General features: G+C 46.3%; 1 protein-coding gene across 1 annotated transcript in view; it reads right to left on the bottom strand.

The window, feature by feature from the left end:
* Positions 1–3,232: 3,232 nt before the first annotated feature.
* The window catches only part of TBK1 (TANK binding kinase 1), a 394,952-nt gene continuing 382,209 nt past the window's right edge, over positions 3,233–15,975 (bottom strand). Inside the window, exon 21 of the mRNA XM_069229127.1 lies at positions 3,233–3,626. Within this exon, the coding sequence (XP_069085228.1) occupies positions 3,575–3,626 (52 nt within the window). The 3' untranslated portion in view covers positions 3,233–3,574. The remainder of the gene's footprint in view (positions 3,627–15,975) is intronic.

Genomic DNA, 15,975 nt, shown 5'->3' with positions numbered 1-15,975 from the left:
TTATTTTAATTCCGTGGTAACTGTGGAAACTTGCAGTGCTGTTTCCATCAAGTCACTGAAGAGAACCATTAACACCTATCTCAGTTTCCTAAATGACATTAAGATTAAGCAACTTTCCACATCAACTCCCTATTTGTTCTTATCCGAGTTGCTTCAGGGTCCCACACAGTGTTCAAAGTGCCCCCAGAGATGATAACATTTATTGAGGAGAAAAATGTCTGCATACCATATGTTTTGATGGATTTGATCTAGATTGTTTTGTTGCCCATCGTTTGTGGAAACTGCTTAGATACTGGCAAATTAACACACTGGGATGAATCACACTTGTAACTTAATTGTGTGGACTACCAGAAAACCACATTAGGAATCAGAGTGCAGTGGACTGAGGGTGCTCGTGTAAAAGGCGACCCTTTTTACTTACAAGTTCAGTATAAGAACAGGGGGTTGTGAGTCGCTGCAGGCTGATTACAAATGATTGGTGGATTGTCAATAAAGCAAGCATACAAAAGAGGTAGACCATCAGCAGAGTTCTCATGACAAGTGAAGATTTACAAGCAACTGCTTTGTAGGACTATTGTGGAGTGAGGATGGGGTTTCGGAGATTCCAGTGACTCTTAAAAAACAAATTCTGTGCAGATTCACCCATTTGTTTCTGTGAGCAGCATGAGGTGCCAGGAGACGCTGATGGAACAAATAAGGCCATGGGTATTTTCCTAAACATCTTTCCTCCTCCAAATCAATATTGGTTTATTTATGGTGAGCTGGCAGCAGTACTGTGGCAATACATAGTCTATGTTGAAGAACCTACGATAGGTTTAGTCAAAATTTGTGTCTGACTGTAGCTTCAGATGGCTTGGTCAAATACAGCTTCTCCCTGGGTGGGACACATCATCATTCATTTATGTCTTTATGACAACATGCCTGAGCCAAGAAACTGACCCACATGCATTGCATCCAGTGTCTCTAGTGCACAGGTTACCACCTGGACAGGATGACGCTGGAAGTAATGTATATAGTCACTGACTTTAAAATCTATAGGGTTCTGCATCTCGATATCTGCAAGCTTGGTTGTTCCACCACAGGGCACAACAAGACCTTACAAAGATCCTAGGAGGTAATCTGTAGATGGTACTCAAGGATATCTTGACCACTGAATTGCAAACATTCCAGTCAGTGGAAATGTGAGCATGAATGTCCTCACCCCAGAACACAGGGTGTATGAGCATTAAAGACGCAATACGTGAAAAAAAAAGACTAAAATAATTCTACCAACATGTTTGGACAATGTGAAACTCTCTTTATAATATGCACAGTTGTATGTGTATATTAAAATGCTCGGGGGGGGGGGGGGGGGGGGTTGTCCACAATAAAAAAAACAGTGAATTAAATGTGCATGTGTCATTTACTTTTCTGAATACTAGGCATTAAGTTGAAGAATGAGATGCCTAGGTTAAATACCAATAATGTCTTTGTGAGTACGATAATGTCCAATGGTGTCTTAAAGATCATCTTTTCCCTTTGAAACTGACTGTAGTGGTACTCGGTCAAGAAGGCTGTCAAAAACACTTTTTTCTCATTTTTTTAAGGATCCTGAAGCTAAGTTGCCAGACATGTCGAAAACTTCACCTAAACATCACACTTAGCAGTCAGCCATCGATATTCTCTGCCACATTTTCAAAATCCCAGCCCCAAATGTTAAGGACTTATGACAGAAATTCTGTTAAGAAAGTACACAAACTAGAGCAAAATACTCACACTATTGCATCAATTCAGACATTACTTTGAGCTGAAAAAGTAGAATAAAAAGGAGAAGGGACATATGTCCCAGCATTCAGAGCGTGGTTTTAGCATAAAATTTAGCAGGAGCAAAGGGCATCAGAATCGTGTGCCAGGATTTGCAGAACACTTATTAGGCAACGTATAGATAGTTGTCGTCATTTTTGTGAAGTCCGGATTCCATTTTTTGATACTCCTTCCTTTCATGGTATGTAATGTGAGGGGATATATAAGAAAGCACCTGCAGCAGATTTGCTTAGCAGAGGGATAGACCTCCTCCTTCAATGGAGGCAGATCACAAAATCAAGGAGCCACCGCCTACAATGATGGTTTAAAAAAAGTTACAAATAAGATAGATGGTAAGACTGTTATATTGGTCAATGACCAAAAACTGACAGTAAACAACATTTTATTGTTTAAAAAAGGTGTATATAACTTATTTGGTCTGTGCACGTATATGATACACAGGATCATTAACAATTCTATACAGAAGTGTGAAATACCCCCAGAGGCACTAGTAATATTTGAGGGGAAAGGCAAAGTCATAAATATAATTTATTTGCCTTCAATTTCTATTAACTATACTTGGGAACCTTTGGACTTGAGGCAATGAAGTGTAAGTAAACGTTGCCATGACTCATGATAAACAAACACATTTTGCAAGTATGTTCCCTTTTGGTAAATCGTGTTTTTTCTTTAAATTGACAGATTCAGATATCGGCCTGTTTATGAGGTTTCTGTTTTTAATGTTATCACTTGGTATTTATCTTTTTTCCATTTCTCCCCATTCGCCTTCCAACAAGCCTTCAATACGTACTGGGTTTGGGAATCTGTAAGAAGTCTGAGCCAAATTCGAGAAACAAGCATGTTTGGAATGGCGTAAGACCTACGTGGCTGTGTTTAGTTTACCTTGCTTCCCAGACTCGGTTTTAACACTTAGTGGGCTTTAAGCTAAGAACATACCTTAAAGAAAATCTAAACAAAAATATTCTCAAATATGTAAAGGTAGTTTCCTATATTGCCACGTTTTTGTATGTCATATATTTGGCACATCAAGTTTTTTGCGTTACCTTAATTTTTCTCATTTTTGTGCTTTTGTTTATTACTTTTTTGATTATTTAACTTTTCTTCTCCTCAGTCCTAGACCGAATGAGCTCAATATTATTGCATAGCTCTAGGTTGAGGAAGAACCAGCAATCCTCACACAGCTGAGCGATTTAAGTTCCGCTCTGGTGTGCGTTTTATATACAATAAGGGAATTATGACTGTGCAACATCAAAAATAGTTGCTATCAAAGGAGGTCAACGACGTTAAGGATGTGACTAATTTAAAGCCATAATTTGAGAGCTCAAAACAAAAGCTAACTGGAAAGCTGGAAATCGAAACTATAACGAATAAACAAATTCTCCGAAAGCAATAACCAGGTCAATTTAAAAAATACACCTGACTCTATACATTTTCAGGTCTCCAAACTGGAGGCATTGCATGTTTCTTTCAAGTTCACGTTTCTTGTCAAAGGTTACACATATGTGAAAACACCATTATTTACGGGAATATCAAACTTTGAGGATCACATAGATAAGAAATGCTATAGACAAACTGGACAACAGCTTTGGAGGGGAAACCATCATTTGGAATATATTTACAATATTGTTTACAGTACATTACAATTTTCGCCTTGTGTTCAGTAACATGAAAAGTGCAATGTAAGCCGAGGGATTTGGCTCTTGGCCCCAAATACACATTCCATCAACGTGAGTTATTTCAATACACTAATAAAAATCTAAAAATGTGCATGTTAAACGCAATCCACATTCCGCAGGCCGCCGTCCATGGTTAAAGAGCCGAATCTACAGGTAAAAAGAAAATTGTATGAGATGACTGTTCAGATGTGGTAATCCAACTGCAAATCATTTCTGTAAACCATTCCCTCGTTTTCTCTTTTAATACCTCAAGTACAGTGTTCTGTATGGTTGAAAAGAACTTACCTGTCATGAGGCCTGTTTATATTCACACCGAACAGATGACCTGGTTAGAAATTTGATGCCATGTTTTGCATCTCGGCTTTCCTGAAAGGGATTTGTTTTATCCCTACACAAAACGAGCAAAAATGCACAAATACTCCAAATTAGTTGCTGTAACAAGGGCTTTCGGAGATCCAAGGTAAACAGAGAGGTACAGAGAAACATAGATATGAGCCAAAGGCCTGACAAAGTTTTAGAAACATGCTCTTAGTTTATTATGTTAGATGTGTTTTTTTGTTTTCTGATTTTTCGCTTTTTTATTGGTACAAATACACCTCTTAGGCATTGAACTTCATTGCTCTCAACAACCATGGGCCGTGTTGCCTTGCCATCTGGAGAATTACATCCCTATCTTTGAAGTTCATCAGCCTTGCGATTATCGTCTAGGGGGGGCTCCTGTGTGCACAGGGCGAGTTGGGAGTCTATGTGCTCTTTCTACTGAGAAGAATTTGGATGGCTTCTCTTGCAGTATATTGTTCGTAAGCCAGTCTTTCACAAGTAGTTTGATATTATGTTCTTCCGCTTTTTCAGGTACCCCACACTAGCCTCACATTGTGGAGTCTTGACAGCCCCTCCTCATCTTCCAGTCTGTCAATTGCTGCTGCCCTTTCTCCAGGGCAGTACACTGCTTTGGAAGATCAATGATTTGGGGCAGTGTTATCTGCTTCTTTAACGAGATCTTTTAATGTTCAGTGGTCATCCCACAATAGTTCCACTTCACTCGCCACTGCTGCTATTTGGGTCTCTAAGGATTGATTTGTGTCCTCAATCACTTGTAGGATAGTCACTGTATACATTTCCAGTGAATCAGAGTCCTTTTCCTTATCAGTCCTTTCCGTCCAATGCGGAAAGGAGGTGGGACTCCTTTCCGTCCAATGCGAGGTCTCACTCAGTCTGTTGATTGGTGTGTTGAATAATCGCATGTTCTTTTCTATGGGAGGTTATGCCCCGATTGGTGACTTTGTAGAGACATGTCAAACCGCCAGGAGTTCTTAATGGGAGTTTGTTGTGGAGGGTCTCCAGGACAACCCCCCCCCACCAAGGCACCTGTGTAGCGCTGGAGCACACCATCGTGGAAGGACTTTGCGCCCCAGTTCTCGCATCAATAAATTCAGTGCCCCTAACTGTGTTTCCGAGGGCAGTCTTGATTCCTGTGTTACCACCACCCCGGGAGATTAGCAAGCATTCTCATGCGTTTCTCATCAGAAGCTCAGGCTCGGCAGAACCATCAGCCTCCCTCGTGGCTCTGGTGCTTTCACATATGGTTATTACTAGGAGAGGGGCAGAAGGATCATCAGAGTTCTTTTGCCTTGAGCTGTGATACCTTTCTTGTCTGTCTGTCTGTCTGTCTCTCTCCACGCTTTGCCCTGTACTGTTTTCCCCCTCCAGTGAGCCACGGGGTTTTGCAGATATTGCAGGGAGTGTGGGTTGTCCAAATTATAGGGTCTGCATCCCTGGGGTCTGTTTGTTCTGATATCCACCCAGATCCTCCGAGGTCCACACCCCCTGTAGTGTGCAGCCTGTGGGGGGGCAGGAGAGGGTCTTACGAGAGGCGAGGGTCAGGGCCGCCGTCTCGATGTTGTCTCTGTTTTGTGGCCTTCATATGTGGTGTTTGAGTCTTCTCCGTCTGTTCGGGTTTTCCCCATGCGGGATGTATGCCCGCAGTCTCGTGCGTACTTGCTGCCCCCTCAGCACTGCTCCCCACAGGTCCTGCAGGTACCCCAGATCACAGCTCTCACCTCCAATATGACCGCCTACCAGCTCCCGCTGTTCCCATCCTCTCAGCTGTCCCGCTCCCGTTCCTCCTGCGCCTCCTCAGTGCCTGGTGGAAGTCACCTTCTTGGTCTCGCTGCAGGGCTCTTCAGAGTTATTTCCGTCCGGCATCAGCACCTCTCTTTTGTGTCACAATGCTCAGGTTTTGACTGCATACTTTCGGGGAATCAGAATCTCTATTTTGTGGGGCTTGATGTCTCGTTTTATCAGGATAAATGGGCCTTGGGGCTCTTGGTCTCTAAGGAGCTCCAACAGCTGCGTGCTATGCCATGCACGGTCAAGCCATGCCCCCTTCTAGGTTTTTTTTAATGTAAGTTACTGTCACTAAACCAAAGGACGACTATTGGTTTTATTATAAATAAACATGAGAATAAAGCATTTGTATTCAGAACAACATTCAAACATATCAGTCTTTTTTTTTTTTTTTAAACGCTTCTCAGACCACATAATGCAGCCATAAAACCAACCACAAGGGGATCCTGCATTCCTAAACTGAAAAGTAAAAGATCCAGCTGTGGGAAAGTTTAAAAGCATCAATAACTTTACCTGGGGTCATGTTCTATAGACTGAGATTAAACATGGGGTTATTTTTTTTTCAAGTATTTGTGAGGGACTTTTTCTTTCTCCCGGAAGCTCTTCACTGTACTTAAACATCCTGGTAGCACCCGTGCTCAGATTGGGACAGTACCACGCAGCACCATGCATGTAAATTAGACCATGAAGGGCATTATGGGGCGTTCCTTGCCAGACGCAAGCGGGCAATTATTTATTATTCTTCGCTCTCTTTTTTTAAACATTTTTTTTTGTGCATGCCGTGGTCTCACCCCGGACATCCACAGCTTTAATTTTTGTTGGGGGCTGTGTGTGCAGGGGGGCTCTAGGATCCCCCACAACACCTCCGGCTCCCTACAAGCATCCCCATTCCAGAGGCGCACACTGGAGCAGGCAACTTGGTTTGCCTTTTCTTTTAATAAAAAAACAACACTTTGGTTGCCCCGGTGCCCACCTGAGGCACCCTATAATATTTTTGTATGCTGGGAATTGCAGGGGTATTGCAAGGGGAGGCACATGGCCCCCATCAGTCCCCTGCCAGCACACATCCTGGGTGCAGAAGGGGCTGGCGGTTTTTGTCTTTCAGGTCCAGCTGAGCAGGAGCGGTTCTAGGTTTCCCCGTCTCCAAGAGTATGGGCCAGGAGTCATTTTTGTGCTCCCACCTAGCAGGAGCTCACAATTCATCAAAGCCTGTGCTTTTGCACGCAGGAATACAACAGTGTCACAGAGGATGAGGTCACCAGGGCACCATCACTGAGCCGGCCGCAGGGAATGTGGTCCCCAGGCCTTTTGGCCATACAATCCATCTCTTTACATATGAATTGGGCCTGAGGTGTGGGGTCCCCATGACACAAAAATGGGTCAGTTGGGGGGGGGGGGGGGTGTTGTTAGATTGGAGGGCTGCTCACCCCCACTGTCTCTTGTGCATAGGAATCTGTCATCGGGGTCCAGAAAATGGTCAGGGATACGGAGCATGCCACCGCCCCCCCCCCCTGCATATTTATGGGCACCAAGGGATGGGTTTTTGGTCTCAGTGATCCATCCACCAGGCCTAGGGGGGCAGTGTATACATATCCTACCCCTTGTGGGTGGGTGTTTTTAAAAAAAACCTTTTTCAGGACAGGTCCCCTTTTCTCAGACCTTGTTGAAGGAGAAAGGAGCTGAGGTAGATTAAATTTCGGATTCAACAAACGGTGCAAAGTATGTGTGTATATATCTCCCCAAATCGAAAGGCATGCTGCCTGTCGTGGATTCACCGCAGAAGAATGCGGCCACCACAGTTATACCTTATCATGTGCTTTATTAAAGTGCTACTATATATATATATATATATATATATATATATATATATATATATATATATATATATATATATATATATACATACACACACACACACAAATATATATATATATATACACACACATTATTATATATGATACATCTATGTATGTATGACTATATACACACACACACACACATATATACATATTTAATATAGTTATACAAATTTCCTCAGGTCCATAAACTATGACCCAGGAAAAGTTACTGATGTTTGTCAGCCTTCCCACAGCTGAGCTTTTTTTCTCTTCAGCTTAGCAATGCAGGATACCATTATGTTTAGTTTTATGGCTGCATCAGTCTGAGAAGTGTTAAAAATAAAACATAAACAGACTGACGTGCTACCCAGTACCCGGGACAGCCACCTAAAATCGTGAGAGATGGGGTCTTCTGGGCCTGTAAAGGATTGGGAAGGTGGGTAACACTCCCCTTCCATTACAGTGAAAACAGCCATGAGGATGGGGTCCGGGGCCAGTATTGGCCAGAAGAGGCACATATCGCTTCCCCAATAATAATAAAAAAAAAAAAAAGTTGTTGCAGTCCGCCGGCACCCAGGATGAGCAAGAGCTGCTCATTTATTATTCAGTGCTCTTTGAATCAACGTCCCATAATGCCTTGCGAGGGCTCTTTTCTTTGGGGGGAGGTTGCAGAATGGGCAGGGGCATTATCAATCATGTTTTTTAATGTTGGGGCTGCAGGAACTGCAGCAGCCCCCCAGCAATATTATAAAAACGCCTCCCAGGTGTTTAAATCCCTGAACCCAAGACCTTACCATATTTTTAAACCACCCCTAGCTGGAGCACTATGCTAGAGTGCAGAGCTCTGTTGTGGTGGGTTCTACGGCTGCACTTTGCAGCTTGAAAAATGCTGGACAAAAGCCTCTCAGACATTTTATTAGATTTTTTTGACAATCACTTTTATTAAACATTGCACCATGTTAAGTATTGAAATACACATTTCATTGTAATTACTAGTCATTTTTTAAACAAAGACAATACATGTGCTTTGTATATGTTGGTATTCTGATCCCTTCATAAAGCCAATAGGTCAATTTTTTAAATATTTTTGTGTTCTGATCCTTGACTAAGTCAATAAGTCTACCTTACTTAAAATGACACCCAGGCCATACCCCCCCATCCATGGCTCAGGCGCAGAGGGTTTGGGCTCCAATAGGGGATGGGTGCAATGGCTAGCCTACAGCCAGGCCCACCGCCGTGCGTGGTCGAAGGCTGTGCACAGCGTGGGGTTATCTGCCCGCTGTGCTCAGTCAAAGGCGTGGGGTTGGCATTTCGTATGGTAACAGAATATTAGTTTACTTTAAAACAAAAACCTAGAAATTCACAGAAAGAAACAAAGGTTAAAGTGACGGTTTAGTTATGTATGTTAACATTATTAAACTTTGCATGAAGGGCGCATGGCATGGGGTGTCAAGATGGCGTTCACACTCTAAGAGTGCTTCGGATACCTCCGTCATCCGCCACCATCTACAGCCCTAACGGCACTACAATTGCCTCGACTCAGTGGTGCCCCTCTACCGGTGGAGAAGGGTGACTCGTTCCTGGGGGCCTGCCGGAGACTGCGGTGCGGTGGGCCCAGCATGGCGGCACACAAGACTGCGGCTGTCTATGCGGGTGAGTCCCAGTGAAAAGACTGCACCGTGTCGCTGGGGACCCAGGGAAGAGACAGGCTGAGACGGAGCACCAAGAGGGGGCTCCCTTCAGTGACGTGTGATGAAGACTGCAGCCGCGTCATGGATGGACGCGACCCTGTGAAGCTCCGGTGGGCCCCAAGCAAGAGGTATTTGTCCCATCAGATCTGGAGACGATCGGAGAAGTGAGGGAGAAGGTGAGGCACGGCACAGATTCTCCCGGGTTGCGGCTACAGAGGCGGAGAGGAGCTGCGGGAGGAGGCCCGGAGGAGAAGAAGAGGGTTGAGTGTGAGTGGGGTCTACTAGGGGGACGGGACACCCTCGCTGGCCGAACGCTGACGAGCTAAGCTGAGAGAGAAGTGAAGGGGGAGAGGCGCTGAAAAGGGGCGGAGAACGGCAAGGGGTATACCTGGGCTGTCCTGGCTCAGGGAGACTCTGGCCTGGTGAGTGGGGACGAGACGATTCAGGAGTGTATATGTGCTGAGGAGAAGGTGCATAGCGAGAGGTGCTACTGAATGGATCAAAACATGAAGGGACTCTTATACAGTGTGTGTGGGCAGACAGACAATTTGAACTTGAGGCCGAGGCATCGATGTGGCACGAGTGGCACCAGTGATGGGATGTATTAGCCTGGGGAAGCCACCATATAAAGTGACATGAAAAGAAACACCCTGAAGTCTATACCTGCAATAAAGATAAAGTTTGGGGGTGATTTGTGGGACAGGTTAATTCTACGTGGCCATGGAGTAGTAGCGAATCAGCGAGTTCCTGGGAGGACTGTGACCCGATCCGGGGAGCCCTTGTGAGCTGTGTGGCATCAGGAGGACCGGACAGAATACCATATTGAGTGGATTTGCGATGGGGAAAGATAAATAACCAAAGCTGCCAGCCTCCCAACAACACATTAATAAATATTCTATTCCGGGGGAGACCATGGAAACACCAGTGTGGGAACTCTCGGCTGCTGGTGCGGGGGACACAGACAAAATTCTACATGCAATCCCTACCTCCCAGGCGGCTGTAGAGAGCAAGAAGGGAGAAATACAGGTTGATATGACCTTGCTTTGGCAGGACTTGAAAGGCGCTATCGCCGTGTAACAGAGACGTAGAACCGTGTGTCAGTGGTGGAAAATGAAGTAGTGCAGTTGAAAACTAAAGTTAACCGCCTCCTCACCAGAACACATTAACTTCAACAACGTGCTGAAGATGCAGAAAACCGGTCATGGTGCAGTAATCTGAGATTTGTAGGCTTCCCCGAAGGGACAGAAGGGGCTCGGACGGCAGACTTCCTAGAGGCTTGGCTGAAGTCATGGATGCTAGTAGATAAACTGACTACGTGATTTGCTGTGGACCATGCCCACAAGGCCCTGTCGTCTAGGCCCCCCCGCCTAGAGCAATAGCAGCTCTTTTTTTCAGGTTGGACCTGCATCCCGCTCACCGAACATGAGCAACCCGGGGTGCTGCCGTCAGCACCCCGCAGGAAGAAGGCGGCGATACGACGAAGCTGCAAGAAGAGAGTCTGAGCACGTCACCATTAGTGTAAATGAGTTGTACCAAGGCAGTTAACTCTGTATTGGCTGAACATGGGATAAACTAATCCTAACACATGGAGGGGTCAACCACTCAATGTTAGGTTTTGTTGCTGACTGGGGCAATAAATGGGGCAACAGATGCTTCTTCTGGTTGGGAGGGAAAGTTGGGAAAGGTCAGGGAGATTTTGAATGCACGTTTGTTGTAGTGCCGTGATGTTTTCTTGTTTTCAATGTCACACAGACAGAACTGTTCACGGATATCTGACGGAATCCCAGTTAGTAATGATGTGTATGATAAGGTGGCTAATTGGGGTCTGGGATGGACCATGGAACATGGACCGAGATAATTAAACAGACTCTTCCCATGGCTACGGTTAGAGTGGTACCCTGAAATGTAAATGGATTGCTGGACAAAATTAAGTGGACGGTAGTACTCCGTCATATGCAAGGGATTCATCCATCCATTCTATTCCTATAAAAGACACACATGATGGGCGCATCTGGTCCCTTCCTGGCCCATTATGGGTTTGACCGGGTCTATCATGCGGGATTCATGCGCGGCTCCCGGGGGGTTGCAATACTGCTGTGCAGGGGATTTCCTATGGTGGTACATCAAATATGGCTGGACCCACAGAGCAGATATATAGCGCTAGCAGGTATGGAAACCCCTTGAACCTGATGTGCACTTAGGCACCTCCTGTGACCTTTGACCGCTTTCTGGAGGAGGTGACGGCGGTGGTGGCTCAGCTGCCCCCTGGATGTATGGTCATTGGAGGTGACATGAATGCAGTTCTGGATCCAGTGGTGGGCATTACCGGTATAGAGATGATCCACTGCTTTGAGCTAAATGGTGGGAACAAATGCACTGCTGTAGGAAGCTGTAAAGGCCACGACACAGGGGCCGAGCCAAAGCCCTCCTCCGAGCACAGGAGAGAGCCAGGTAAGCCCACATTGCCCGGTTGGAGGCCAAGGCGCTTAAATTGAAAAGGAGCATGGCTCAGGACGGACAGGGTGCAAATGAGCACACTCTGAACCACGTGCGGAATGAAATAAGGGCGCAATTGCTGAGGCAGCAAAACAGTTATGGCGGGCATTGCAAGCGAGGGTCTACGGTTGGGGGGGACAAGAACAGTAAACTGTTATACTGGCTGGCCACAAAGCCCAGGGAGGGACGGGTGATACCTAAGTGGCTAATAAGAATGTCTCACGGCCCTCCTGCTAGGATAGCGGCAACATTTGTGCAGTACTATGCTGCGCTATATTCCTCGACCCCTAGGCCCCGGGTGGAGCTAGAGGAACCACTCTTAAATTAACTGTCCATACTAAGCCCTCCAGAGCAGGAACGGAGGGTTTTGGATCAACCCATTTAGCTGGAAGAGATAGACACTGATATTTCAGCATTAAAGACTGTGAGAACTCCAGGTCCAGATGGGTATCCAACAAAATTTTACTCCAGGTTTATAGACCTTTAGGGACTGCAACTTCTTGACCTATATAAAGAGTTGTTGGAATTGGGTGCTTTTCCAGACACCCTAGACCAGGCCACCATAATGGTCCTTCCAAAGACTGAAGCCACCATCCCTGTCATATGCAAACTACAGGCCGATATCAATGATCAATGGGGAGCTGAAGATATATTCAACCGTGTTGGTGAACTGTCTGCGGAAGGTTCTAGGGTCTTTGGTTCACCCGGATCGGTGCTGGATCATGCCAAACCGTAGCACTAGACATTGTATAAAATGGATGAATGTTGCACTGGCGCTCAGGCACGTCCTTCCGGGACGCTTGGTCTTGATACTAATAGATTTTGAGAAATCGTTCCACACTGTTGACTGGGGTTACGCAAGACAGATACTGGTTAAAGCAGGTTTTGGTGAAAGGTTCCAGCGCACAATAAATTTACTCTACCACTGCCTGACAGGGTACTGGTCAATATCAGAGGTGTTTCCTATCTGTAGGGGAACAAGGCAAGGATGCCCACTGTCCCCTCTTCTCTTTGCCTTGGCCACTTGTAGGAGAGCGCCACTGTGGGCATGGTTACCCTCCCACACACTTTTTGCATGATATTGATGCCAACTTTGAAAGTGTGCTGGGATCCTGCTACCCAGGCCCCTGCACCAGTGTTCTTTCCCAAAATCTGTACCTTTGTTTCCACAATTGGCACACCCATGGCACACAGTTAAATCCCTCGTAAAGGGTACCCATGGTATCAAGAGCCTTGTGACCAGGGAAGGTCCCCAAGGGCTGCAGCATGCATTATACCACCCTGGGGGACCGTCACCAAGCACTTGCACACTGCCTTGCAGCTTGTGTGTGCCGGTGTGGAGAAAAAGGCAAAGTCGACATGGCACCCCTATCAGGGTGCCACACCCAGAACCCACTGCCTGTGACGTAGGTAAGTCACCCCTCTAGCAGGCCTTACAGCCCTAGGGTAGGGTGCACTATACTATAGGAGAGGGGGTATAGCTGCATGAACAATATGCCCCTACAGTGTCTAAGTCCATTCTTAAACATTGTAAGTGCAGTGTAGCCATATTGTGTATATGGTCTGGGAGTTTGTCATTACGAACTCCACAGCTCCATAATGGCTTCACTGAATACTGGGAAGTTTGGTATCAAACTTCTAAGCACAATAAACCCACACTGATGCCAGTGTGGGATTTATTGAAAAATGCACCCAAAAGGGCATCTTAGAGATGCCCTCTGTATGTTAGCCAAACTGCTAGTGCATGACTGACCAGTCTGTGCCAGCCTGCACTTTCAGACAAGTTTCTGACCACATGGGATGAGAGCCTTTGCGTTCTCTGTGGCCAGAAACAAAGCCTGTCCTGGGTGGAGGTGCTTCACATCTCCCCCCTTCAGGACCTGTAACACCTGGTGGTGAGCCTCAAAGGCTGAAGCCTCGGGTTACAGTGCCCCAGGGCACTCCAGCTAGTGGAGTTGCCCGCCCCCTAGACAAAGCCCCAATTCTGGCAGCAGGTCCGGCGGGAAAATTAGGGAAAACAGGGAGGAGTGACCATCCCAGCTAGCTCCACCCCTAAGGTGTACGGAGCTGAGGTGACCCCCTCGCTGCAGAATCCTACATCTTGGTTTGGAGGACAGGGACCAATAGGGTTAGGTTTGTGTTCCCCTCCCCAAAGGGAGTGGGCACAAGAAGGGTGTAGCCACCCTCATGGAGAGAAGCCAGTGGCTACTGCCCTCTGACCCCTGTAAAGCCCCTAAATCCAGAATTTAAGGGCTCCCCTGAACCTAAGTTGTCAGATTCCTGGTGCCCTGACCAGAAAGAAGGACTGCTAATCTGAACCCCCAGCAGAGAAGAAGGAAGAAGCAAACTGACTCGGCCCCAGCCCTACCGGCCTGCCTCCTGTTTCAAAGAACCTGCAACAAGAAGGTGACGCATTTTGAGGGACCAGTGACCTCTGCCAAGCTCCAGAGGACTGCCCTACACCTCAAAGGACCAAGAACTCCTGTGGACAGCGGCCCTGTCTAAGAAGAAACGACTACCAAGTTCACTCCAGAGCCCCCCCGGATCCATGAGTCCTGACCACTCTGCACCCGTCAGCATTGGCCGGTGACCAGGTGGCCTAACCAGCTAGAGAGAGTCCCCAGGCGATTGTGAGCAAGTGCCTACCCTGGGTTGTACCCTGCACCCAGCCGCCCCAGTAGTACCCCCAGTCTCCATAGCAGCCCGTGTTAAGTTTGCCTCAACTTTGACCTCTGCACCTGGCCGGCCCGTGTTGCTGGTGGTGGGTGTTTGGGGTTGACTTGAACCCCAACCTGTGGACATCCTAACACCCAGAGACTGGAACTGTAAGTCGAGAATTAACCTGTAAATGGTACTAACATTTCTTCCCCCAGGAACTGTTTCTGAAAATTGCACTGTCAACTTTTAAAACAGATAATTGCCAATATTTCAAGAACTTTATAACTTTTCGATTTCAAACAAAGTACTGCTGATATATGTGTGAAATACGAGTCTATTTAAGTATTTACCAGCAACTTGAATCTTGTGGTTCTAAAAATAAATTAAGAAAATATATTTTTGCTATATAAAAACAATTGGTCAGGTGTTAGGTCATTGAGTGTGTGCTTCTTCTATTGTCTGTGTGTGTACAACAAATGCTATGCACTACCCTCTGATAAGCCTAACTGCTAGACCACACTACCACAAAAGAGAGCATTAGTATTATCTCCTTTAGCCTCTGGGGAAACCCTGGACTCTGTGCACACTATATCTCATTTTGATATAGTATATACAGAGCCAGCTTCCTACATCACTGAACCACTTGGGTATATGCTCCGAGGGGACCCACTGGTGACGGGCTGGTGCTGGCCTCGGGGAGGGGAAGGACTGTGTAGCAATGTACACAATGTGCTGTTGTATCTGTCCAACCTGAAAGGGACTGGGCCCAGATGTCTCCATCTCCCGCAGCTGTTTGCAGAAGCGTCGGGACTGATGATTAATCCAACGAAATCTCTTTTGGTCCCATTGACTGGCTGGGTCTTGAGAGGCAATCGATTGACAATCTGAAATGCCCATATGGAGCTTCACTTATGTGGGAATTAAAATAACACTGGAACCATCCCTTATGTGGGTGTTAAACATCACACTGCTTGTTCATAGGGTCAAGGTGGACTTGAAGAAGTGGAACACATTACCTCTTAATATTCTGGGACACATTGCCCTTTTCAAGATGCTGGTGTTGCCACGCTTTCTCTGCCTTCTCCAAAGCCTCCCCATACAATTATCCTCCCAGTGGTTCAGAGAGATGATACAAAGGAGGGCTGGGGATGTCCAACATACATTACTAATATCTAGCTTTCCAGGTCCTCGTGCTCCACGATTGGCTTACTGGGGGTTGGGCGGACCCGACCTACCGGCTGGAACTTGCAAATCTGGGTTTTTCCTGCATTATGGATTTTCTATATGGTGGCCAGGTATCACAGAACATCCCAGAGGTAACCAGGATAGTGTTTATGGGATGGAAGGAGGCACAGCGTTACACTGGGTGGTGGAAGAAGTTAACACATCAGACTCCGCTGTGGCGGGGGACCTGGTTGGGAGAGGCGAGTGCACTACACGGCGGGACGCGATTGGCATAATAACTGTGCTTGGCGATGTGTGGTCGGGGGAGCATATGCAATCCTTCCAGGAACTTCAACAATGGTACAAGATGTCACACACGCAGTTCCATACATATTTGCAATAGCAACACGCGCGGAAATCCCACATAACCGAGGCTACTTCAATTCCGGAATTCAGGCCCATGGAGGTAAAGGTAATGATGGGGGCACTGGGCAAAGCAGTATATTGTTCAATCGTACGAAA

The sequence above is a fragment of the Pleurodeles waltl genome, chromosome 4_1 (assembly GCF_031143425.1).
Source record: "Pleurodeles waltl isolate 20211129_DDA chromosome 4_1, aPleWal1.hap1.20221129, whole genome shotgun sequence".
NCBI lineage: Eukaryota > Metazoa > Chordata > Amphibia > Caudata > Salamandridae > Pleurodeles > Pleurodeles waltl.
The sequence above is the reverse complement of the archived record's forward strand: the minus strand, read 5'-3'. Positions and strand labels throughout refer to the sequence as shown.